The sequence below is a fragment of the Pleurodeles waltl genome, chromosome 12, assembly GCF_031143425.1.
Source record: "Pleurodeles waltl isolate 20211129_DDA chromosome 12, aPleWal1.hap1.20221129, whole genome shotgun sequence".
In the NCBI taxonomy this organism is placed as follows: Eukaryota; Metazoa; Chordata; class Amphibia; order Caudata; family Salamandridae; genus Pleurodeles; species Pleurodeles waltl.
Window position 1 is genome coordinate 653,570,227 of NC_090451.1, and position 26,509 is coordinate 653,596,735.

The window sequence follows — 26,509 nt, forward strand, 5'->3', positions numbered from 1 at the left end:
ACAAAGCCTCTTTGCAACACCTTACGTGGAAGACGGCTTTTTTGGTAGCCATTACTTCCGCAAGGAGGGTCAGTGAAATTCAGGCTTTGTCCTCCAAAGAACCATACACAGTCTTCCACGAGAATAGAGTGGTTCTACGAACTCATCCATCATTCTTACCGAAGGTGGTGTCAGAATTTCACATCAATCAGACTATTTCACTACCAACTTTTTTCCCCAATCCGGATACTCCGGCGGAAAAAGCTTTGCACTCCCTAGATTTGAAAAGAGTGCTAAAATGTTACTTGGATAAAACCAAACTAATTAGACATTCCAACTACTTGTTTGTAAATCATGGTCATTTGAGAACAGGAGAGGCAGCCTCAAAATGAACCATATCTAGATGGATAGTTTCATGTATTGTTACTGCATATCAATTGGTTAACAAACAACTACTTGCTAGACATAAGGCGCATTCGACAAGAGGAAAGGCGGCTACGGCTGCCCTCCTTAATAATGTTCCAATCTCTGAAATTTGTAAGGCGGCTACATGGAAGTCTGTACATATATTTACTAGGCATTACTGTTTGGACTCAGATGCCAGAGCAGACGCCCAAGTTGGGCAAGCATCTCTAAGAAATTTGTTTGCATAATACATATCTCTTCCTGCACTTCTATTAGACAGTCCGCAGAGTTAAGGGATGGGCTTGCTAATCTATTCAATGTTTATGACTATTGATGAGGATCCCCTGGAAGAGAAGGATAAGTTACTTACCTGTAAATCCTAGTTCTCTTCCAGGGGTATCCTCATCAAAGTCATAAACAACCCACCCTCCTCCCCAGACGCACGTCTCCTAGAAGTGCAGGACTTACTATCTTTCGAATCTGCTACACAGCTTGTCACCGTAAAAAAGTACTGACCTAACTGTGAACCAACTGTCACCTCTCCTTCACCCTTGAGGCATGGTGGGATACTGGAGGTGCTCAGGGTCTTAAAGGCACGGTGCCAGAATTTTTATGGTTCTCCTGTGTTAACCTGCATGCAGCCTATTGGCTAAGAATGCTCCATTGTTTTCAATGTAGTTTTTTCTCTTTTTTCTCTGATGTTACTACTGCTTATTTCCCTAGGCCCAGTTATGGGGCTTTGGAAAATATTTTTTCTCTTATTGTAATTTTGAAAAGGACTATTTAAAAAAAAAAACTAACTCCATAGAAATAAAGCATTTTAGCCTGTTTATGATTATAGTCTGCATTGCTGTTTTACACACGTATATATGAGTTTAGTATGAAAATTTGTCTACTAAAAATGCTATGTATATATTTTTTCGTGCATATTTCATACTTTATATGTCTGTATTTTATATATGCTCTGGGGTCCCCGCACGAGGGCGGGAATATTCAATGTTTATGACTTTGATGAGGATACCCTTGGAAGAGAACTAGGATTTACAGGTAAGTAACTTATCCTTACTAGGCATTACTGTTTGGACTCAGATGCCAGAGCAGACGCTCAAATTGGGCAAGCGTCTCTGAGAAATTTGTTTGCATAGTGTATATCTTTTCCTGCACTTCTATTAGACAGTCCGCAGAGATAAGGGATGGGCTTGCTAATCTATTCAATGTTTATGACTATTGATGAGGATCCCCTGGAAGAGAAGGATAAGTTACTTACCTGTAAATCCTAGTTCTCTTCCAGGGGTATCCTCATCAAAGTCATAAACAACCCACCCTCCTCCCCGGACGCAAGTCTCCTAGAAGTGCAGGACAGATCATCTCTCTAATCTGTTGGATACGTTGTCACCGTAAAAAAGTACTGACCTTACTGTGAACCAACTGTCACCTCTCCTTCACCCCTGAGGCATGGTGGGATACTGGAGGTGCTCAGGGTCTTAAAGGCACGGTGCCAAATTTTGTGATTCTGCTGTGTTAACCTGCATGCAGCCTATTGGCTAATAATGCTCCATTATTTTCAATGTAGTTTTTTTTCTCTTTTTTCACTGGTGTTGCTACTGCTTCTTTCCCTGGGCCCAGCTATGGGGTTTTGGAAAGTCTTTTCTTCTTGTAAATTTGAAAGGGAGTGTTTAAAAAAAAAAAAAAAAAAACTCCATAGAAATAAAGCATTTTAGCCTGTTTATCATTATAGTCTGCATTGCTGTTGTACACATGTATATATGGGTTTGGTATGAAAATTGTCTACTAAAAATGCTTTATATTTTTTGTGTATATTTCACACTTATACATGTGTGTATTTTATGTATGCTCCGGGGTCCCCGCACGAGGGCGGGAATATTCAATGTTTATGACTTTGATAAGAATACCCCTGGAAGAGAACTAGGATTTACAGTTAAGTAACTTATCCTTAGTGCACGTTATCCCATTTCTCAAGTTCCTTCTTGTGGCAGATTGTTAGAATGCAGAGTTTAATTATAATTTAAAAAGGTCATTTTTATAAACGAACCAGAGTATCTCATCAGAGCTAGGCTGAAAATGCACTCCCTAATCAGAAACCTCGTTAGTGGTAAACATAGTATTGGATTGGCTGGGTTCAAGAGGACTAGAGTATGCAGAAGGCAAGTTGTATATTAAGCTTCTGAATAATGGAATGGCCTACATGAACATATATAGCCCCACTAACACCTGCTGCAGAGTTGAATACTTACATGCCCCATCATGGTTTTGTGCACTTTTTGTTGGAGATGTTGATGATGTTAAAGAATAAACCTATCTCATTTTTAACTACCCCATCCTTTGAGGTGTAAATTTCCTTTCACAATCTGAATGGCTTGAGGGCCTCTGGTTATATTTGAATCCTATACAAATGTATAGCCCTACTAAAAGTGTTCATTGTCCCTGATCGCAGTAATCTTGTGAGGAAGCAATAAAGGCCTCTGGTGCACTGGAACATGTCTTGCGTTACCAACAGCTACAAAAGAGATAAGACTTCCCTGCCCCTTCAAAGGTCCATACTGATTTTGTTACTGACAAAATCCTGTTGGTCCCCTTTCATAAATAAGAGGTCAATGTCTCCTGCGAAACAGCAACTCAAGATGTTTGGTATAACTGTGCATTCAATGTTTTCCACAGGGCTGGTGCTCCAGTTGTCAATGCTGAAAGTGTTATTGGCTAAATGTTTCATGTGCGTAGTAAGTGCCTTTTCACTGCAGTGTATCCTCCGTTTGTGAATCTCGCCAGGCTTCGGATTGAAGCAGCTGAGATGTAAAAGTAAATTCAATTAGGCACTAACCCTTAAGATGTGGTTTGTCCCTCATTTACCACTATTATTACTCTCACCTCTATTCCACTCCTATAATATAATCCACACTCTTTTGGTTTAGAAAAGTAATTGGTTTGCATGAGGTTGGGCAGGTGTGTGGAACTGACCTGGGTATGCGTGACCAACTGATGCTTGTTTTTGTGGACTTCAGTTAGTACCTAATGTATTTCACTGAAGATATGGAAGGGTTAATAGCATTTACAGTGAATAACTTTAAATGCTTATATGAAAGGAATACAGAATTTCAGCATAACACTTTAAAATTATTTTTCTGTAGGATCTCGATATTGGGCAGGAACTAATTCGTCTGGGTTTTGCAGTTGAAGAACAAAATGAGGACAATGGTGCTGAGGATCAAGCTGAACCTCTTGGGACAGAGACTCATACAGAATCACTACGGCAGTTACTGGTTAGTGTTTTCCATCCTGATAGGAGGCTTTAGAATTGCTGACCTTGATGGTGAGTGCTACCCTTGTTTTATTTACCCAATCTCCAAATTGAGGTGGGACAAATAAAGAAAGATGTGGAAAATAGTTTATTGCACAAGAGGCACAACTGCAGAAAAGAAAGGATGGTAAATAGTCTGAAACAAGGAAAATTCTAAAAATGGTGGGATGTGATGAGTTGGTAAATATTGGCATGACATTAAATGTCTGTATTGTTAAGGGATGTTTGCAAAATTTCTTGTACTCCTGTAGTGGATCCTTCATAGATGTATTTTCTCTGCTGATTTAGTTCTATTTGTCAGGTGAAGTCCCAGACTGTTTTCAGGCCTTCTTTCAACTTCTTAAAGACTGCTCTTTGACAGGTAATACTGAAAAAGGGTTCTATTGAAGATGTTTGCGCCCACAAGGAGAGTTTTTTTTTTCAAGTTGGTAAGGAGAGTCAATGTGTGCGTTCCCACCAATACCAGTGATTTGGAGACTGCTGTGCAAAATGAAGACAGAGCTGTGTCCAATGATACTAATAGCCCTTGCCTAACCCAGGCTGCACTAGTTTCACACGAGGAGTAGATCCGTAGACAGGCCGATTTTGTTCATGAGAGAACCATCATCACTGTCTAGAAATAGAGGATAAAATCTCAATCCGCATTCATTGCATCTGACAGCATGCTGCTCAAGCCATACAGAGGGGACCAGCAAATCTCAGATGACTGAAGAAACTTACTGAAAGATGCTAGCACTCCATCCACACTCGGAACATATGCTTGGAAATGTACTTTAATCATTAAGCCTAGGCTAAAAGGTTGACCATGTAAAACATGGTGCCACACTAATGCCTTTGTTCCTTACTTGCTAGTTTGAGCGAAGTCAGGTCTCAACTATTCTTCCATAAATGTACTGGAGGTATATTTATTTGCCATGTCTAGAGATTTGAGAAAACGAGGCTCACCTTTATTGTATTCATTCAGGATAATCAAGAAGTCGAAGAAAGGTCTGTCCTACACTTTTTCTGCACTCAGAAATCAACCCTCACCATTGGAATTAACTACTGTTTTTGTAATACTGATGAAATATGCTTAGTCTATTCCCATATGGACGATTTACCATTTGTCTTGTAAGACTGTATTTCCATTAGCACTAACCTCAGCTAGAAGAGTAAGAGAAAATCGTATCTTTTCTATACCGGAGCCATTCTTGAACTTTCTAATAGCTGGAACTAACCCTATGTTCATGAATAAGGTGCCTTCATCATATCTGAATGAGCAGGTGTGCTTGCCTACTTGTTTTATGAAGCCAGCGACTGCAGAGAAGAGAATGCTCCAGTTACTGGATTTCAGACTATGCTCTAAATTCTGTTTAGAGAGAAAGCCATTCTGCAAATCAGTTCAGCTGTTTGTAGTTTTGGGACATACTAGCAAAGGAAATTTTCGTCAAAACAATGTATCTCAAGGTGGGTTGCTTCTTGCATATCAAATGCTCACGTGAAAGCCGGAAAGGCATTCCCAGGGACGATTTAAGGCTCATTTTACCAAAGAGATGGCACATAAAGCCTTATTTGCAGAAATACCTATTAACAACACTCACATGAACAACTTAGAGCTTAACACATTCATTTTCCAAACACTGCTACCTAGATGGGAACTCCTACATTGTAGATTCACATGCAACCTACCCTCTTCCCTACCGTATAGGCTTATTTGTAAGTATTAGCACAAGATGAACTTTGAAAAATTAACAGTTTGGCCTCAAGGTGGTGGGCCATTGATACTCTAAAGTTTGGTCACGTAATGAGAAAGGATAGTCTGTGTAGTCTGTGGCAGAGTTAATTGAGGCAGTAGTAATACTACTGTTTGACATAACTGTGCCAAGGATTCATAACCTGATGACTGGGGAATATGCACAAGAATCCATGAAAGATGCCAACGCCTGAGCACCATACTTACAAGTAATTAACTTTTTCTTCTTCCTCCCGTTAATAATGTTGTTAAATTAATATAGCAGGTTGCAAAATGGTAAAGAATGATGAGATGAGCAAAATAAAGTCTTGCTTTCAAATACCGATTCTATGATGATGTTTTGCTGCCTGAGATACTTGATTCTCTCGTAGGGGATTTCCATGTATAGTCATAAGCACAGAATAGTTCCACGCGCCTGCGGGGACCCCGGAGCACTGATGTGAAGTATATTCTTAAGTGCAAATACCAGCCCTTTGAAAAAGGTCTGTCAACAAACCACTTAAGAATAACACTGTGCAGCCTATGTGAACAGCTACACAGGCCAAATTGTTGAAAAGAAAAACAGCTGTAGTGTATAGTGTAAATTCACGTTCAAATACTTATTTATTCTAGAAATGTAATAACAAATACATTCTCATACTTTATTTACACTTCCCATGAGAATAAAACAATGCAGGGCAGTGTAGCCCATAGGCTGCCATTATACAGAATGTAAATAGAGCTGTGCCTTTAAGAAAGTAAAGTCTTCCTGTATCCCATCATGCACAGCAAAAGGCAGTTGCCTCAGTTCTTTTTTCTGGCTCCTTTCTGACAGGACCCTGAAGCATTGAGCTCTACCTCACAAAGCCTTTTTTTGACAGAAATTCAATTAAAACCTTTTGAATTTCAATTTCACTCGACGTTTTTAATATTGAGTGAACATTTGCTAACCTTTTCTGTCAAATTCTGACAGAAATGTAAGGTTTTTCTATTTTAGAAATGCCTTCACTTTTTGATAAATGTCCTTCTTGTGGCAGAAAAAAGGCTAAAACAGATCCACACCGGGTCTGTATAATTTGCCTTCCATCCAGCCAGAAACCTGACTCCTGTGACATCTGTAGAACTTTCTCCAGAAGGACTCTTCGTGATAGGGGGGAAATTCGACTTCAGGCAAGAGAGGACAGGAGAAGAAGTCGTCAATCTGCCACAGAGCGAGGAGAAGGTCAGTCTTCTACCAGGGCTCACCCTGTTTCCTCTGCAAGACCTGCTCAGAAATGGCATAGGTCTCCGACGACGTTGAGGGCATCGACGTCGAGACCAGGAACGGCGCCAACATGCTCGCCGTCGAGGACCGGTTCACCGGCGAGAAAGAAACATCGTTCAACGTCGGCAGCCGTTTCGCCGTCGAGACGGCGTGGACGCTCGCCGTCGAGAAGGTCTGGGTCGCCGTCGACGCGACGAGGACGGTCGGCGTCGAAGATCTGGGTCTGGTTCGGCGAGGGCGATCGGCGTCGAGAGAGTGCTCGCCGTTGGAGACGGTCGCCGTCATCACATCGATGTCGAGGGAGGTCGTCGTCGAGAGGATCTCAGCGACGAGGGGAATCGACGTCAAGAGGCACCCGCCGTCACCGTACTTCGACGTCGAGGCGACAGTCAAAGAGACCTAGAAGGGTTTATACCACTTCAGAATCCTCGGCCTCACTCATCCTACTTCCAGCTTCGCCACAGCTCTCTCCTCAACAGCCGCCTTTGCCGCCGACACCAGTAACACCTACGGCTCCTCTTCCGGCTGCTCCTTCAGAGTCTGTTCTGAGGACTCCAGCGGAATCCATAAGGCATTCCAGACATTCCTCTAGACGTTCATCTTCCTCTCGGCACCATCGTCATGAGTCACTTCAGAGATCTCCACATTCGCGTCATAGACATTCTTCTTCGTCTACACGGGACTACTCTCCAACCCTATCGGACTCACCGTCCCCGAGAGTGTCCCCCATAGATGACATGAATACATTCCAAGAGGTCCTAGTGCGCGGGGCGACCAAACTAAATATCCCGCTGGCGGTACCCGCCCCATCGACCTCAGTGATTTTCGAGACTTTACACCAGAGGACATCTTCAAGACCTTTGCTTCCGCTGGTCCCGGGTCATATTGAACCGGCAATGGATATTTTTCTGACACCGGCCACAACTAAATCTTCTCCTTCCAGACTTATTAAAAAGTATCGACCACCGGAGCAAGATCCTCTATTTCTAAGGTCGGACCCGGTGTCGGACTCGGTGGTTATAGTAGCGGCAAAGAAATTACACTCTACATCACCGTCTTCCTCCTCGCCTCTGGATAAGGAGAGCAGAAAGATCGATGCTGCAGGCCGAAAAGTATGCTCTACCGCAGCCATCGCAATGAAAGCAGCCAGTGCCACTGCTTTATTAGGAAGATATGATCTGGCCCTTTGGGACTCTATGCTGCAGTTTGCGGAGCACCTACCCAAGGACAAAAGGGAAGATTTCTTGGAGGTCGTGGGTGAGGGTGCCATGGTTTCCAACCAGGTAATAAGCGCTGCTGCTGATTCTTCGGTGCGGTCGGCACATAACTACGCTCATGGAGTAGCTTTAAGACGACACGCATGGTTGCGATTGACATCTCTCAAACCAGAGGCACAGCAGAGAATTCAGAATTTACCATTCTCAGGCTCCACTTTGTTCGGCTCTCATGCCGATGACGAGATGTCAAGAATGAAGTCTGAGCTAGACACTTTATAAGCGGTAGGCATCGAACGCCCAAAAGAACAACGAAAAGTATTCCGTCCCTATCAGCGAAGGGTTTACACCCACAGGTATCAGACACCACACTGGATGTCCTCACGTCCCCAGCAGCATCAAAGGGCCTTCTCGACACAGCGAAAGTCGACAAGGGGTTGTTCCACGCCGCAAACTCAGGCAACTCGCCAGGCTCCCGCGTCTAAGCCCTGAATCTTCGCTTCCCCCTCCTCCGTTATCCACTCCGGTAGGGGGAAGTATCTCAAATCATCTGGACGAGTGGCTACGCATCACGTCAGACGCCTGGGTATTGAATATTGTGCGAAATGGTTACGCTCTCAGATTCACCAGTCCTCCTCCATCTGTTCCACCCAAACCAGTCAGCCACCACCTCGAAGCTCTTCAGTTAGAAGTCTCTATTCTATTACAAAAAAGAGCTATAGAACCCGTCCCGATTAGCCAACGCAGGAAAGAGATTTATTCGAGGTATTTTCAAGTGCCAAAGAAGGACAAACAAGAGTTTCGTCCCATTCTAGACCTAAGAACAGCAAACAAGTGGATTCGCAAAGAGAAATTCAGGATGCTATCCTTGCACCAAATTTACCCGCATCTTCGTCAGGGCGACTGGCTCTGCGCAATAGACCTTTGCGACGCTTATTTTCACATTCCGGTGAACACGAAACATCGAAAATTCCTAAGGTTCACCGTCGGCAAAAGTCATTACCAATTTGTGGTTCTACCCTTCGGCCTCAAATCAGCGCCAAGAACGTTTTCCAAATGCATGGCGGTGGTAGCCGCCCATTTGAGGAAACATCGAATATTTGTCTACCCCTATCTAGACGATTGGCTCATAAAGGCCTCTAACTATCTAGAGGCCCAACAACGTTTCAAATGGGCTCAATAGCTGCTACAGAATCTCGGTCTTCAAGTCAACCTTCTGAAGTCCACAGCAACGCCTGTTCAGAGGCTGCATTACTTAGGGGCCATTATAGATACCAATCTAGGAAAGGTGTTTCCTTCGGAGGAACAACGATTATCGATTCTCCAAAAGTGCAAACAACTAGAGAGAACTCCACAGACCACTGCAAGAGTAATAGCCTCTCTACTGGGCTCAATGGCGTCTTGTATCCACCTCGTTCCCAATGCTCGCCTCCATATGAGACCCTTACAAGAATGTCTGGAGGATCAATGGTGTCAACTGATGGACGATTGGGAGAGCAGAGTCCTTCTTTCTCCCCACGCCCTACAGTCCCTCAAGTGGTGGTGTTCACCCAACAATCTCTTGGTGGGGATTCCTTTCCAGCAACAGCTTCCAGCTCAAACCATCGTAACAGACGCATCACTGCTCGGATGGGGAGCGCACATGGATCATCTTCGAGTCCAAGGCAAGTGGTCACAGAGAAAGAGTCTCTATCATATCAACCTGCTGGAGCTTCGCGCAGGCCATCTTGCGCTCAAGGCCTTCCTACCCTCTCTGAAAACGGAAACTCTCCTCCTCCAGACGGACAACGTGGCCACCATGTATTACGTAAACAAACAAGGAGGCACCAGGTCCAGGATATTATCCAGAGAGGCTCAGACAATCTGGCATTGGCTTCTAGCCAGGAATCTGTCGCTAGTGGCAACTCACCTGCCGAGCAGCCAGAATGTTCGAGCGGATGCTCTCAGCCGTGTAATGGACTAGAACCACGAATGGGTATTACACGACAACGTCGTTCGTTCCATTTTCGCACTATGCGGTACCCCCTCTATAGACCTATTCGCAACCCTAGAAAACAAAAATTGCCAAAACTTCGCCTCCAGATATTACCATCCAGGGACACTGGGGAATGCCCTGTTGATAAGCTGGTCAGGAGCATTTCTTTACGCCTTTCCACCGCTTCCCCTGATACCGGCAGTCCTCCAGAAGCTATCCAATGCCCAGTCCAAAATGATTCTAATTACTCCAGAATGGCCACGCCAATGGTGGTTTCCAGACCTTCTTCACCGGTCACTCAAGCCACACATCCGACTGCCTGGACCTGCTCACGAAGTTCAGAGGGCAGATATCTCATCCCAACCTCTCATCGTTGAGTTTGGCAGCATGGCTCCTGAGCTAGTGCAATATGGACACTTGAACCTACCTCAGGACTGTATGGAAATCCTAAGAGAAGCAAAGCGCCCTTCCACACGATCGGCTTATGCATGCAAGTGGAAAAGATTCTGTGTGTGGTGTTTGGACAACAACGTTGACCCGGTATCCTGTGGAGAGGAAACTATCCTGCCATACTTGCTAAGTTTTGCAAAATCGGGTTTACAATTGACATCAATAAAAGTGCACTTGGCGGCGCTAACGGCATATAGCAAGAGCCCCTCTCAAACCTCCTTTTTTAGGATCCCAATTATCAAGGACTTCCTGGAGGGCTTAAAAAAGGTATTTCCTCCCATTAGGAGGCCATCTCCTCCATGGGAACTGAATGTTGTCCTATCGCGTCTGATGCTACCTCAGCTCGAGCCAATACATAAAGCATCACTTCAACATCTCATGTGGAAAACTGCCTTTCTGGTTGCAAACACTTCAGCGCGTAGGGTCAGCGAAATCCAGGCCCTTTGCGCTCAAGAACCCTACACGGTCTTTCATTCTGCGAAAGTAGTGATGAGGACTCATCCAAAAATTTTACCAAAAGTCGTTTCCGACTTTCATGTGAACCAAACCATTTCATTACCAACTTTCTTTCAAAATCCAACTACCCCTGCCGAGAGAACTCTGCATTCTCTGGATGTAAAGAGGGTTTTGACATTTTACTTGGACAGGACAAAATGCTTACGTAAATCACAGCAGCTCTTTGTTAACTATGGCCCAGTTAGAACAGGGTTGGGCACGTCTAAGCAATCATTATCCAGGTGGATTGTTTCATGTATACTGTTATGTTATCAGTTAGCGAACAAATCTCTTGGTGGTAAGCCAAAAGCCCATTCTACTAGAGGGAAGGCAGCTACTGCAGCCTTAATGAGAAATATCCCTTTGGCAGAGATATGCAAGGCAGCCACTTGGAAATCGGTCCATACCTTTACACAGCATTACTGCCTTGATACAGACGCTAGGGCAGATGCGCAGGTTGGACAGGCCTTGCTTAAGAATTTATTTGCATAACTCATGTTTTTTTTTGTCCGTATTATTCTGTCTACTCCACCGCGGTTATGGGGATGGGCTTGCTAGTCTATTCAGTGCTTATGACTATACATGGAAATCCCCTACGAGAGAAGGAATGGTTTCTTACCTGTAACTCCAGTTCTCTCTTAGGGGTATTTCCATGATAGTCATAAGCAACCCTCCCTCCTCCCCGGTGGAGTTGACATAGAAAAAGTTGCCATAATAGTATCGATGTTGGTACTCCAACGAATGTTTTGTTCCTTCATGTCAGGTTACAAGCCTTTTAAAAGAACTGAGGCAATTGCCTTTTGCTGTGCATGACGGGATACAGGAAGACTTTACTTTCTTAAAGGCACAGCTCTATTTACATTCTGTATAATGGCAGCCTATGGGCTACACTGCCCTGCATTGTTTTATTCTCATGGGAGGTGTAAATAAAGTATGAGAATGTATTATTTATTCTAGAAATGTAATAACAAAGTATTTGAATGTGAATTTACACTATACCCTACAGCTGTTTTTCTTTTCAACAATTTGGCCTGTGTAGCTGTTCACATAGGCTGCACAGTGTTATTCTTAAGTGGTTTGTTGACAGACCTTTTTCAAAGGGCTGGTATTTGCACTTAAGAATATACTTCACATCAGTGCTCCGGGGTCCCTGCAGGCGCGCAAAACAGTGCTTATGTCTATCATGGAAATACCCCTACGAGAGAACTGGAGTTACAGGTAAGAAACCATTCCATTTGGATATTTACAGCTCCCTACAAAATTTATGAACATTTGTTAAGAAGCAAAACACTTTACTACACAAACATTCAATGCAGCCATTTAAAAAAATGTTATATATTGCATTGTAAGGTAAATATTAATTGTCTTCCAGGGGAGCCTCATCAATAGTCATAAACACTGAATATTCCCGCCCACATGCGGGGACCTCGGGGCATATACGAACACACACGTATATGTATGAAATATCTATGAAAAATAACATTTTACAGGGGAATTTCAATATATTTACTCCAGTATTGGAACTTTCATAGATTCACAAGCTGGAATCATTCCCCGTCGTCGAGATGGGAGCCCCCGGTATAAATTACACAAGCAGTGTTAACATATATTAACAAAGAAAGGCACAAGGCCTCTTCACTTTAACAGTCTATCAGAGTCATTTTGTGAAAAGGACCAAACTTGAGTATCCACCAATCAGGCAACAGCACCCTCTAGAGTCCTCCTGAGAGAAGCTCCAGCACCTCAGATTTTCTACCGCACGTCGTGCTAGGGAGTCTCCTGAGAGCTCTGCTCTTCACACCTTTTCAACAACATTTTCTCTCAGAGAAACTTATCTGACTTGATTGGTCAACTATTTATCAACAATGTCTGACAAGGAGAAGAGGGGTCTTTTCAGAGACTGCAAGACTTGTGGAAAAAAAAGGCTTCATTCTGAAGACCCTCACCAGGATTGCATTTACTGCCTCTACCCAGACCATTCAGCCAAAGACTGTAAGGTTTGTCGTACCTTTTCCTCTAAGACTCTAAAGGATAGGGAAGGCAGATTACTGATATGGCTGCAGAAACTAAAACACAGAGAAAATCCAGTTTCTGACTCTGAGAGTGATGACTCTTCAACATCTAAAAGATCATCAAAGAGGGCGAGATCAGACACAAGATCTCCCTCCCAACTCTCAAGGAAAGCCCACAAAAAGACTGCTTCAGGGTCTTATAAGGGCCGCAGCCCATCTTCCTCTCCTCACAAATCTTCCAGGAAAAGGGAGAGAGGTCATTCTAGCAGTTTAGAGAGGCACAAAAAATCTTCCTCTGTACCACCATCTGTGCCTTTCAAGAAGCCATCCTCTGTTACTGCAAAAAAAGCACTGTCGACGACGGATTCATCATCGACGGTACTGTTAGTGAGTGCTTTTCCGACGACGACATCAAGTTCTACACTTCCACCGTCGACGGCTCCGCCGATGACGACAGGTACCCCACCGTCAACGAGAACTGCATCTACGACAGCGTCGACGACCGTCTACACATAGTCATCGTCGATGGCACTGATGTCAGTGTCAGCCCTACCGTCGTCGACGGTAGACTCGTCGGCGAGACTTTCTTCCTCAAAAATCTCCGTGCGCTCAGCGTCTACGACACCGCCCATGACGAAGTCTATATATGCGCCGTCGACAAGGGAAAAACATCAAAAAATTGTGGAAAAACTGACGCCAACACATACATCACCTAGTAAGGTGTCATCCCTTGTTCCAGTGCACCTTTTAGAGGGAGATGAAGACTCAGATGACGAGGGGCCATTCGGAGCAGCCCATAGTCCATCCCAATTAAAAGTGAAGTATCAGGAAGAGGAGGAGTATGATGAATCCTATGACTCTCAATTGTATGGAGAACAACAGCAATACCAACAGGGAGCATATATTCCATCCTCCTTATTGACCGACCTCAGAGCGATGTTGGCAGACTACAGCAGGCGCTTTCCCCCCTCAAGGGGAACAACCTCCTCCATCGCCCGTCTCTGGGGTTACCACTCCACGGCAGAGACCTACTTCTTTACCTCTCACGAATGTGGCTACTCCAGATATGACACTTCCTCAGGATACGGACATCTCAGAGGGAGATCAGGAAGAAGGGGAGCTCCTGGACACTCATTCCGAGTGGGATGAATACATCATCCCTGCTCCTCCTTCTCCTTCTCAATCTAAGGTGGAGTCTCCACCAGAAGACATAGGAGGGTTTCACAATCTCCTAGAAAGAGCTGCCAAACGTTTTGCTTTGCCAATGCCAACCAAGTAAACAGACTGTTTACTCTACGACTTTAAGGAGCCTTTCCAGAAATCCGTGCGCTCTATCCCGATGGTTAACAATCTGTGGGAAGAGGGTCTAAAGGTCAGGCATAATCCGGCTACATTTACAGCAGTACTGCCTCATTTAGTTAAAAAGTACAAAGCACTGGACGATGCACCAGCATGTCTAACTGGACACCCTCCTCCGGATTCAGTGGTAGCTCATGCAGCACAAAGAAGATCCAAGAATCCTTCTGCCCTGATTTCCGCACCCCCAGATCGGTAAAAGATTTTCCTCTATGGCTAGCCTAGTGGTAAGAGCTGCTAACTCATTGGCTGTATTGGCTAGGTTTGATAGGCAGCTATGGGTGGACATTGCACCTTATATTAGCCAGTTGCCGGAAGATACAAGATCAGAGGCAAACAAAACTGTGCAGGAGGGTCAACGCACGTCTGCAGAACTTATTGACTGTGCAATGGACATAGCAACCACTGCTTTTCGTCAGCTCGCTGGTGCAGCTGTTCTTAGAAGGCTTAAAGCTTCCTCTTTCCATCCAGAGGTGGAGAATAAGATCTTGGACTTACCTTTTGATGGCCAGGAATTATTTGGGAAACACATTGATGACGCCTTACAATCCATTAAGTCGGACACAGACACAGCAAGGTCACTAGGGACCCTGCAATATCGAAAACCTTCCTTTCGACCTAGAGGGCGTGGCCAACCTACATACAGAGGAGGATATCAACAGTACAGATATTCCACCTATTCTTCCTCTTCCAAACAATACCGTCAGTACTACCCACAGAGGCAGCCGCCGCAACCAGCCTATGGTAGACCGGGAGGTCGAGGACGCTCAACCACCCCGGCCAAAGATTCGACTCGGAGAGCCTGATGCATCCGAGGCTCCGGCTACATCCAATTCCCCTCCTTTCAGTCTGGGCAGAAGGATATCCCTATTCCTCAAACAATGGCAAATCATCACATCAGACAAGTGGGTCCTCCAATTAGTGAAACTGGGCCATACTTTAGAGTTCACCCAACTGCCTCCCTCCAATCCCCCCGCAGGACTCCTTCAAGATACCCTCAACAACTCAAAAAGGAGATCAACAAAATGCTTCTCAAAGGAGCTATATAGAAGGTGCCTCGAACTCAGCGGGGAACAGGATTTTATTCCAGGTTCTTCCTCATTCGAAAAAAGTGGAAGGATTGGAGGCCGATCCTCGATTTACGGGAACTAAATACCTACTTAAAAAAGCAAACATTCCGTATGATCAGCCTACAAGACGTCCTCCTGCACCTCAACCGGGGAGATTTCATGTCTACACTAGACCTGAAAGACGCATACTTCCACATTCCCATCCACCCTGCCCACAGAAAATACCTGAGATTCACCGTAGCCGGCAGCCATTTTGAATTTTCGTGTCCTTCCTTTATTTGGCACCAATCGCAGCCTTTCTCAGGAGAAAACACCAAATTTTTCCATACTTAGACGATTGGCTTATAAAGGCAAAGACCTATGCAGGAGCTCGCATATCAACAAAAACGTGCGTTTCCTTACTAACCAACCTCGGACTCACGATCAACTGGGAGAAATCCAAACCTCTTCCAGCACGCAGTATTACCTTTCTAGGGGCAAAACTAGACACGCAATCCACCATGGCATGTCCCACATTAGAGAGGCAACAAAGGTTACTGTCCGAGTCACCAGATCCTCTGGGTCTGCGCACGTTCCCAACACGTCCACCACTGAACAGCTCCAAGACTCTGATAGATAAATCACAGAGGCTAAGAGAGTTCAAGAGGGGAAGAGGAGATTAGGAAGGGAAACAGCTGGGAAGGAGACCTGTAGTAAGAACAAGGTTAGAACACACAATATGAAAATTATATCTCCTGAAATCAATACTATACTATGATTCTAAGCATAGTCATTCTGAAAACATGAACAATCTAAGAATTAAGTTTAAAATTACTAAGTTTCAAGATGGCCGGATACCTGTAAGGGAATCAAGATGGATTAAATGAAACCTTTCTTATTCAAGTACTTTCCTTTACATGAGAATCAGAAAAACGTTCTGACTAAATTTTAAACCAGTCATATAAATCCTTTTTTGAGAATGCATACTAGGAACATACAATATTGCATCTAGACACTCTAATCTTCTGTGTACTCTTAAAATGTTTCAACACAAATTGCGCATATTGTAAATTTTTCTATATATATAGTAAACACCATAAAAGGATTGTGCATCATGAACAACACAATATGTATTCAGGAAAAACAAATCACATAACTTGTCAACTCGAATATTACATGATAAATATCTTAGAATAGTGGCATACAATAAACAACATGAATTAAACTCGAGGAGAGAATCGTGCGTCTTGCTGATTCGTAAACCACGATGTAAATGCCAAGAAATATCAGCTCACAATGAATAACAAGATCAAAGTACAATGAAACGAATCGCACGTCTTTTGCCGATTCTTAAGCCACCATGTAAATGTCAAGAAATGGTAGCGCGCAATGAACAACAAAGTTAAAACACCATAAAACGAATCGCGCGTCTTGCGGATTCTTTAGCCACCATGTAAATGTCAAGAAATTGTAGCGCGCAATAATTAACCAGATTAAATTATCATGAAACGAATTGCGCGTCTTGCCGAATCGCAAGTCACCCTGCAAATGACACAAACACTCAAGCGCATATTTCACACGCGCAAAGTACTCTGTCAAATCATAAAAGAATTAGGCCCAAGAACATGAGAGTTCTCGATAACGGCGTCAGGAGGCCAGCCCAACCACCTTCTTACCGCCCAGAACAAGGATCTCCAAATGAAGAATGAAAGTCAGATGTCTGGAAGATCAAATAGGCCACCGGGACAGGAGCTCAGGAAGTAGCTGCTGCTCTGCACCGGGACCTCTGAATAGTGAGCACTTGGAGCTGGGCTGGCTCCTTTTTATAGAATCCTGGCCCAGCCCACAACCACACCCAGGCATGTTGCAGGGAAAGTCTCTAGAAGGCCCTGGAAAGGGACCACACCCTAACACACTCTGAAAGCCTGCAGCAATACATTGCAAATGAACAGCATTTGTAAGCACATTAAAAATAAGTCTTCAGCATTGAACTCTGCAATGCAAAAGGTTAAACAACAACATATCAGCACAATGCATACATTACGTTGTTTTGAGAGTGCTGGGTTTTTGCATTCTAGTCGCCAATAGAGCGCGCACTGGCCTGGTGTTGACAGTTACTGACACTAACAAGTTCTATACAAAGAAGAAGCAAGGTGACTGTCCGTCTGTTCAAGTCTCTGTTGGGCATGATGTCATCATGCATACCTCTAGTTCCTCTATGCCGTCTAAAGATGCGCCCCTTACAGGAGCAACTGAATAGTCAATGGCTCCAGGTTTCAGGGAGTTTCGAGGATCAGATACACATAACTCCAACAATACTCAGGGCTCTGAGATGGTGGTCTCTAAGGCATCATCTATCAATCGGTCTTTCGTTCCTACAGCAGCCGGCTCCGTGGACCATCACTACGGATGCATCCCTGGAAGGCTTGGGAGCCGTGCTACAGGATCTTCAAGTAAGTGGCAAATGGCCACTTCAACTGGCATCAATGCATATCAATTGGCTGGTGCTCAGAGCAGTGTACCTTGCCCTACAGGCTTTTCTTCCCAAGATCTCAGGATCACAAGTGGTAATAAGGACAGACAACACCACAACAATGCATTACCTCAACAAACAAGGAGGCACAAGATCTCTCACTCTCTCCAGAGAGGCCCAAACGATTTGGAATTGGGCCTCGCAGCAAGGCATCACACTCTCAGCTGTACACTTGCCGGGAATAAACAACAAGACAGCAGATGCACTCAGCCGGCAGAAGTCAAGCTGCCACGAGTGGGAGCTGGACCGGTCAGTAGTGGACCACATCTTTTCCCAGTGGGGAACACCAACACTAGACCTGTTTGCAAACAAGCACAGCGCCAAATGCCAGTTCTTCGCAAGTTGGCATCGCCAGAAGGGATCTTGGGGGAATGCGTTTTCGATAGTCTGGTCAGACATCTTTGCTTACGCCTTTCCTCCAATTCCGTTGATCCCATGAGTCCTCATGAAGATGAAAGCAGAGCCGTGCACTCTGATATTAATAGCTCTGTATTGCCCACGTCCACACTGGTTTGCGGAACTTCTTCTTCTGTCAATCAAGCCTCACATTCCGCTGAAGCCGTTACCCCAATTGTTAACAATGAACAAAGGGCAGGTATGGCACCCGGATCCGAAGTCGATGCGTTTCTCAGCATGGCTCCTGAGCACAGGGAGTTCGCACTTTTGAATATTCCACAGGAGTGTAGGGATATCTTGTCAAAAGCCAGAGCGGATAGCACCAATAAGGCTTATTCTTGTAAATGGAAACGATTCTGTGTCTGGTGTCATCAGCGGCAGGTTGACCCATTAGCTTCACCACCAGAGGAAATATTAACGTACTTATTGCAGTTAGCTCAAGCTGGCCTGGCACATTCTTCCATTAAAGTTCACCTAGCAGCAATAGCAGCATACAGATGTTTGGATGCTTCACCCTCTCTCTACTCCTCTCGTCTGATCAAGAGGTTCTTGAAAGGGCTTTTCAGAGTTTTCCCTCCTTTCAGACCACCACCTCCTTCGTGGAACCTAAATATCGTCTTAGCACAACTGATGAAACATCCGTTTGAGCCAATCCATCGTGCTTCTCTCAAGTTCCTTTCGTGAAAGGTTGCTTTATTGGTAGCTCTCACATCAGCCAGACGAGTCAGCGAGGTGCAAGCTCTCTCCATTCAAGAGCCATTCCTACAGCTTAAACACGACAGACTGCTAATGCGGACTAATCCGCATTTTATTCCAAAGGTTCCTTCAGACTTTCACATCAATTAACCTTTAGTCTTCAAATCCTTTTTTCCTCATCCATCTACTCCGGCATCGAGGGCATTACACTCCTTAGACGTTAAAAGATGTGTTCAATTCTATTTGGACAGAACTAAATCTTTTCGACGCTCTAATCAGCTATTCGTAGCATACAGTGCTCCTAGAAAAGTCCATCCACTCTCCAAGCCGAGTATTTCCAGATGGATCGCCTCAGCCATTCGCTTCTGCAATCAAGCAGCGGGTAAACCTCTGTACTCACCGGTACATGCTCACTCCACAAGGGCAGTCTCTTTGTCAGCGGCGCTGTTCACTGGAGTTTCCCCACAAGACATTTGTAGGGCAGCAACATGGAGGAGCTGTCATACATTCACAAAGCACTACTGCTTGGAATCTCTATCTCAAGGAGAGATAGCAGTGGGTCAAGCAGTCCTCAGGAATCTCTTCAGGTGAAGGTGAGCCATCTCTTCTCCGTCCCTCCATCCTAGAATAGGTATGCACATTGTTTATATCCCTTATATTCGCTTACACAGTAAAAAAAAAAAAAAAGAGAAAAGAAACGAAAGTAAACAAGAGTAAAGAGAACAATGTGACAGACAGATAAGTGGACATTTCTAATGATAGTATTCATATTACATACGTGTTTTGGGATTTTTTTGCTGTATGTCGATCCGGATTTATATATATGTGTTGATATATATCTATATATATATAGATATATATAGGTGTATGCCTTTATAGTTACATAGATTTATATACATGTATATACTGATGTTTTATTTATGAACGTGTTTTCTATCAGATATGGTTATTATAGTACAATGTGCATAACTACTGCTCTCTACTCTGATTCAAGCATGTGAATCTATGAAAGTTCCAATACTGGAGTAAGAAAATAAGTTACTTACCTGTAACTAGTTCTCCAGTATTGGAATCTTTCATAGATTCACATGCGACCCACCCACCTCCCCGGAGAAGCTCACTTCACCTTTCTCTCTCTCTCTTTTTCCTATCTTGAACGCACTTGTGCTTGGAAAATCTGAGGTGCTGGAGCTTCTCTCAGGAGGAATCTAGAGGGTGCTGTTGCCTGATTGGTGGATACTCAAGTTTGGTCATTTTCACAAAATGACTCTGATAGACTTTTAAAGTGAAGAGGCCTAGGGCCTTTCTTTGTTAATATATCTTAACTCTGCTTGTGTAATTTATACCGGGGGCTCCCATCTCGACGACAGGGAATGATTCAAGCATGTGAATCTATGAAAGATTCCAATACTGGAGAACTACAGTTACAGGTAAGTAACTTATTTTCATACATGTGTAAACAGCAATGCAGTCTATGTTGAGAAACAAGCAAAAAATACTTTTTTTTTTTTTAAACATAAATTAAAATCTTTAATTAAAGGTAAAAACTTTCTATAGACAAAATTGAAAATAACAGAGCATTATTAGCCAATAGGCTGCATGCAGGTTAACACAGCAGAACCAAAAAAAATAAAAAATTGGCACCGTGCCTTTAAGACCCTGAGCACCTCCAGTACCCCACCATGCCTCAGGGGTGAGAGTGAGGTGACAGTTGGTTCACAGTTAGGTCAGTTCTTTTTTTCCGTCTTCTGTGAAGATCCTGGAGCATTGAGCTCTCATTTTTCTGGTTCACACCGATCGACGTTGAGCAGGTACATCAGTACTCACACGCTGTCAAAGACTACACATCATCCGACGACGTTGGGGCATCTGCCGTCGAAGCCGACCTCAAGAACTAGGTCGAGGTCCCCGCATTGTACGACATCGAGACACTCGTCTCCGTCTGCACACCGCTCGACGTCAAGGCATTCAACGTCGAGGCACATTCCTGCTGCGGGTCACCACTTGTCGTCGATTCATGTAGCGTCGAGGTCTGAGAAAACGGGAAGGTCTCTCTTGACAGCAGAAACCCATGGATCCCTGTCGACGGCAACACAGCTTTGATCGACGTCGAGACAGCCTTCTCCTGTAACATCTGTCTCGCAAAGGGCTTCTCTGTATACCAGCCCCCATCAAAGATCACCTATAATTCCTGAGACTGGCCTTCTCCACCAAAACCCAGTAGTCATGGTTCAGAGTGATTCTTCAGGGGCATCTAGAGCTTCATCAGCACATAGATCTCCAAGGTGGCTAAAAAGTCTGAATAAAACACAGGCTTCTCCATATTCTCAATACTCGAGACTCTACTCCCCATCTGCTTCTTTGCCTCGTACGCCCTCGCCAACAACTCTATCTGAACACGCAAGACCTGCTGCTGACCAGCCCGCTCCTAGACGTCCACGCAGCCAGACAAGGCCATCCACAAGAAGTAGGTCACAATCCAGGAGAAGGTCTAAATGTAGATCCTCTAGATCTTGGCAAAGGCGGCGTAGATATCCCTCATGGTCTACCGCATCTGTGTCCGCCATAAGAGACTACTCACCTACCTTGACAAACTCCCCTCCAGCAACATATTGACAACTTTACCAACTTCAACGAGGTTTTGGTCAGAGGGGCCCAAAAACTGAACATAGAAATTCCAGACCCGACTACGTCACCGTCCGTGATCTTTGAGACCCTGCATCAATGTGCCTCTTCTAGACAATTACTGTCCCTGGTTCCTGGTCTTTTACAACCGGTATGAACACATTTCTTACTCCGGCTAGCCTTCGTTCTGCTCCGGCTCAGATACTAAAGAAATATAAAGCGCCAGACCAGGATCCTTTGTTCCTCAGAGTCAATCTTCCTCCGGACTCTGTGATTCTGGCTGCTGCCCAGAAGACTCATTCCGTGGCGTCGTCATCTACGGTTCCTCAGGAAAGGAGAGTAAACATTTGGACTAATTGGGCAGGAAAATGTGTGGCACTTCAGAAGCATGCATAAAGGTCTCCAGTGCTTCTGCGCTTCTGGGAAGGTACGATCGTTCCTTGTGGGACTCCCTGAACAGATTTGTTGACAAATTGCCTAGAGAAGATAGGCAAGATTTTCAGGAGATCCTGCAAGAGGGGAGTTTAGTATCCAAACAAGTGATTAGTGCTGTTGCATACGGCGGATTTGGCGGGTCATGGCTATGCACATGGCATTAGTGCAAGGAGGTCCTCATGGCTGTGCCTCACAGGATTGAGGCAAGAGGCACAGCACCGAATCTCGAACCTTTCGTTCAATGGAACCTCATTATTTGGATCTCACACTGACGATGAGATGGTGAGGGTGAAATCGGAGGTAGACACTATGAAGGCAGTGGGCCTGGATAGGCGAAGAGAATATAGAAGGAGGTACAGGCCTTACGACAAGCGCCCTTTTCAGCAGAGGGTTCAAGCCCCTCACTGGTCCCATAGGCCACAACAGAAGCGGGGCGGCCTTTCTTTCAACAACGCGAAAGTGCGAGAGACCGCGCTCCAAGTAGACCACATCAATCTACTCCCAAGGCAGCATGAAAACAATGAGGACTCGCTTCTCCTAACCCTTTCCACCACTCCAGTGGGGGAAAGTATTACCAATTACACTCACAAGTGGCACACCGTTACAAAAGACAAATGGGTGCTAAACATTGTAGAGAATGGTTACTCTCTTCGGTTCAATTCTCCTCCACCTTCTCTGTCGCCAGCGAGGTCAGCTCCTGCTCATTACTGAATACTGCGAAAAGAAGTTTGCATCCTGGTGCAGAAAAGAGTGATAGAAAAGGTTCTATTCGCTCAGTGGGGAAAAGGAGTGTATTCCCGATATTTTCTGGTGAAGAAGAAAGGCCAAGAAGGGGTCTTCAGATCCATTCTAGATCTGAGACATCTGAAAAAATACATCTGAAAATAAAAATTCAGAATGCTGGCTCTTCATCATATTTTCCCTCGGCTACATCGAGGAGACTGGATGTGCTCCATAGATCTAGAGGATGCGTACTTTAACATTCCAATCGTACCCAAACATCGGAAATTTCTTCGGTTCTTAGTTGAATCTCAACACTACCAGTTCAAAGTGCTGCCCTTTGGACTAAAATCAGCCCCTCGGACATTCTCCAAATGTGTGGCAATGATAGCGGCGCACTTGAGAAAACAGAAAATCTTTATTTAACCATACCGAGACAACTGGCTGCTCAAAGCTAGCACCGCAGAGCAGGCTGTACACCATCTCAACCTGGTTCTGAACACTTTCAGCTCTCTGGGTTTGCAGGTCAATTTCCAGAAGTCCACTCTCGGGCCAACTCAGACCCTTCATTATCTGGGGGCACTACTAGATGCCAAACTAGAAAGAGTGTATCCTTCGGAGGAACGACTATCATCAATAACAATGAAGTGTCACACTCTTCTCCGCACTCTCAGACCTACGATCTGTTAGATAGCATCTCTGTTGGGCTCAATGGCCTCCTGCATTTTCATTGTCCCGAACGCCAGGCTACATATGAGGCCTCTTCAAGAGGCTCTAGAGGATCAGTGGAATCAACACACAGCCCAGTGGGAGGACAGAATAGCTCTTTCAACCAGGGCTCTAGTATCATTACAATGGTGGATGCGCAGAAATCACCTGTTGGTGGCGGCTCCTTTTCACCAGTCCCCTCCTTCAGACACCCTGGTAACAGATGCATCACTACAGGGCTGGGGAGCTCACCTGGGCCCCCTCCAAGCTCAGGGCCTATGGTCCAGCAAGGAACAGAGTTACCACATCAACCTACTGGAACTGAGAGCAGTTCACCTTGGTCTCAAATCGTTTGCCCCATCGATCAAAGGAAAATCCCTTCTGGTCCAGACGGACAATACAACTTCAATGTATTAACTAAACAAGCAAGGGGGCACGAGATCTCGTTCCCTGTCTCGGGAATATCAAACCATCTGGCACTGGCTAATAGCGAGGGGAATGTCCCTCATGGTGGTCCATCTCCCCGGACAGCAAAACTCAGAAGCAGATTTCCTAAGCCGAAGTCTAATAGACTCCCACGACTGGGTCCTTCACGACGAGGTCGTAGCAGACATCTTCCAATGGTGGGGTCAGCCTCAATTAGACCTATTTGCAGACGTCAACAAAAAATGCCCAGACTTCACATCCAGGTTCTACCGTCTGGGGACGCAAGGGACTGTCCTGTTGATAGACTGGTCAGGGATATTTCTCTACGCTTTTCCAACGATTCCCCTGATACCTGCTGTACTCAACAAGCTTTAGAGATCCAAGGCCAGGATGATACTCATAGCCCCACAATGGCCTTGAAAATACTGGTACACAGATCTCCAGTTGTCAGAGGAACCGCACAAAAGGTTGCCGTGCAGACCGAATCTCCTCTACAGATTAGGAGGGAAAATTCTACATCCCAACCTTCCCTCGCTGAGCTTGACAGCATGGCTCCTGAATTCTTGCAATTTGGACATTTAGGGCTCTTGCAGGAATGTATGAATATTTTAAAGGAGTCTAGAAGACCTTTACGCGATGCTCCTACGCGTTCAAGTGGAAAAGGTTCTACATGTGGTGCCGGCAGCACGATCACAATCCTATTTTGGCCCAAGAGGAGGTTGTCTTGTCTTACCTGTTACATCTTGCGAGGTCAGGACTGAAGTTCTCCTCGATTAAGGTACATTTATCTGCCATTACAGCTTAACGTAAATCACCCTCTCGGAGATCCTTCTTTGCTATGCCAGTAGTTAAAGGTTTCTTAGAGGGCTTGAAGAAAGTTTTTCCACCAATTCAGAAACCCTCACCTCAATGGGAATTGAATGTGGTCTTGTCTAGGCTCATGGACTCCCCTTTCGAACCCATCCACAAAGCTTCTTTACAACATCTTACGTGGAAGACTGCTTTTCTAGTAGCTATTACCTCCACTAGAAGGGTCAGCGAAATTTAGGCTCTGTCTTTGAGCAAACCCTTCACGGTTTTCCACTATAACAGAGTGGTTCTGAGAACACATCCATTGTTCCTGCCAAAGGTGGTGTCGGACTTCCACATTAATCAGGTGATATCCCTTCCAACGTTTTTCCCTAAACCTGTTAATTCGGCGGAGAAAGCTTTGCACTCCCTGGACCTTAAGAGGGTGCTCAAATTTTACCTTGATAAGACTTGGTCAGTCAGACAGTCTGATCATCTGTTAACTATGGACATATGAGGACAGCGGAGGCTGCTTCAAAACAAACTATTTCTAGATGGATAGTTTCATGTATTCTAACTACTTATCAATTGGCTAACAAACAATTATAAGCTAGGCCTAAAGCTCACTCAACGAGAGGGAAAGCGGCGACTGCAGCCCCTCTTCAGAATGTACCTATCTCCGAGATTTGCAAAGCTGCCACATGGAGATCTGTACAAACTTTTACCGGGCAATACTGTATAGATTCAGATGCCAAAACAGACACTCGAGTGGATCAAACTTCTCTAAGAAATTTATTTGCATAGCATATGTTTTTTTCCTGCACTTCTATCATTCTGTCCGCAGAGGTTTGGGATTGGCTTACTTATCTATTCAGTGTTTGACTATTGATGAGGATCCCCTGGAAGAGAAGGATAAGTTACTTACCTGTAAATCCTAGTTCTTTTCCAGGGGTATCCTCATCAAAGTCATAAACAGCCCACCCTCCTCCCCAGACACGATTTTTAGAAGTGCAGCGATATTCATGTGTCTATTCTATTTCTCATTATCACTGAAAAAAAAATACTGACCTAACTGTGAACCAACTGTCACCTCACTCTCACCCCTGAGGCATGGTGGGATACTGGAGGTGCTCAGGGTCTAAAATGTTTTTTTCATAGATATTTCATACATATACGTGTGTTGGTATATGCTCTGGGGTCCCCGCACGTGGGCGGGAATATTTAGTGTTTATGACTTTGATGAGGATACCCCTGGAAGAGAATTAGGATTTACAGGTAAGTAACTTCTCCGTACCTTCTTTACAGATATCCGGCTTGGCTTACTCATCAATGTGAATTTGTTAGGCTGCAATTGCAGCTTGCTTAGAAAATGAACAGCATCCACCTGTCTATAGGATCTCAGTCAATTGAGCATTCATGGAAGGCTGTCAGTCATTCTATCATGGCGGGCCCTTGCAGCGATTTGGGATTTAAAACATTTTCCAACATAACTCAGGGATTCACCTTTTGAACCAATGCTTTTGTACACGTAGCAAGAAATACTGTGAGAGGTACACTTCCTGATAACTGTTGCCGATTATGCAGGGTCTGAGTTGAAGGCCTTTGCCAGTAGAAAATCAATTTTTCCATATAAATCGAAATCCTGCACACACTGTGGTTTCACCTTCCACATTAATGAATCTAATGAAATACCATTTTTTTTCACCAATCCACAAAGTACATCAGAAAGATCAGTACATACTTTGGTTGCCGGGAGAATGCTAATATATCATGCTGATCATGTATGTTTATCACACACTGTAGAGCAGTGGTTCCCAACCTGTTGGGCTGGGGACCCCTGGGGGTCCGCAAATCCTCCTCAGGGGGTCCGCTACTGCTTAGAAGATTAAATAATATTAACAGATCAGGTCCCCAGCTTTCAGTAATGACTCAATCGGGGGTCCCCGGATTCCAAT

General features: G+C 44.6%; 1 protein-coding gene across 6 annotated transcripts in view; it reads left to right on the forward strand.

Annotated features, from left to right (window-relative positions):
• The window catches only part of TDRKH (tudor and KH domain containing), a 445,279-nt gene that overhangs the window by 285,028 nt on the left and 133,742 nt on the right, over positions 1 to 26,509 (forward strand). For all 6 annotated transcript variants that reach the window (XM_069218300.1, XM_069218302.1, XM_069218305.1 and 3 more), the window contains exon 11: positions 3,531 to 3,662. In XM_069218300.1, coding sequence (XP_069074401.1) covers positions 3,531 to 3,662 — 132 coding nt within the window. The remainder of the gene's footprint in view (positions 1 to 3,530; positions 3,663 to 26,509) is intronic.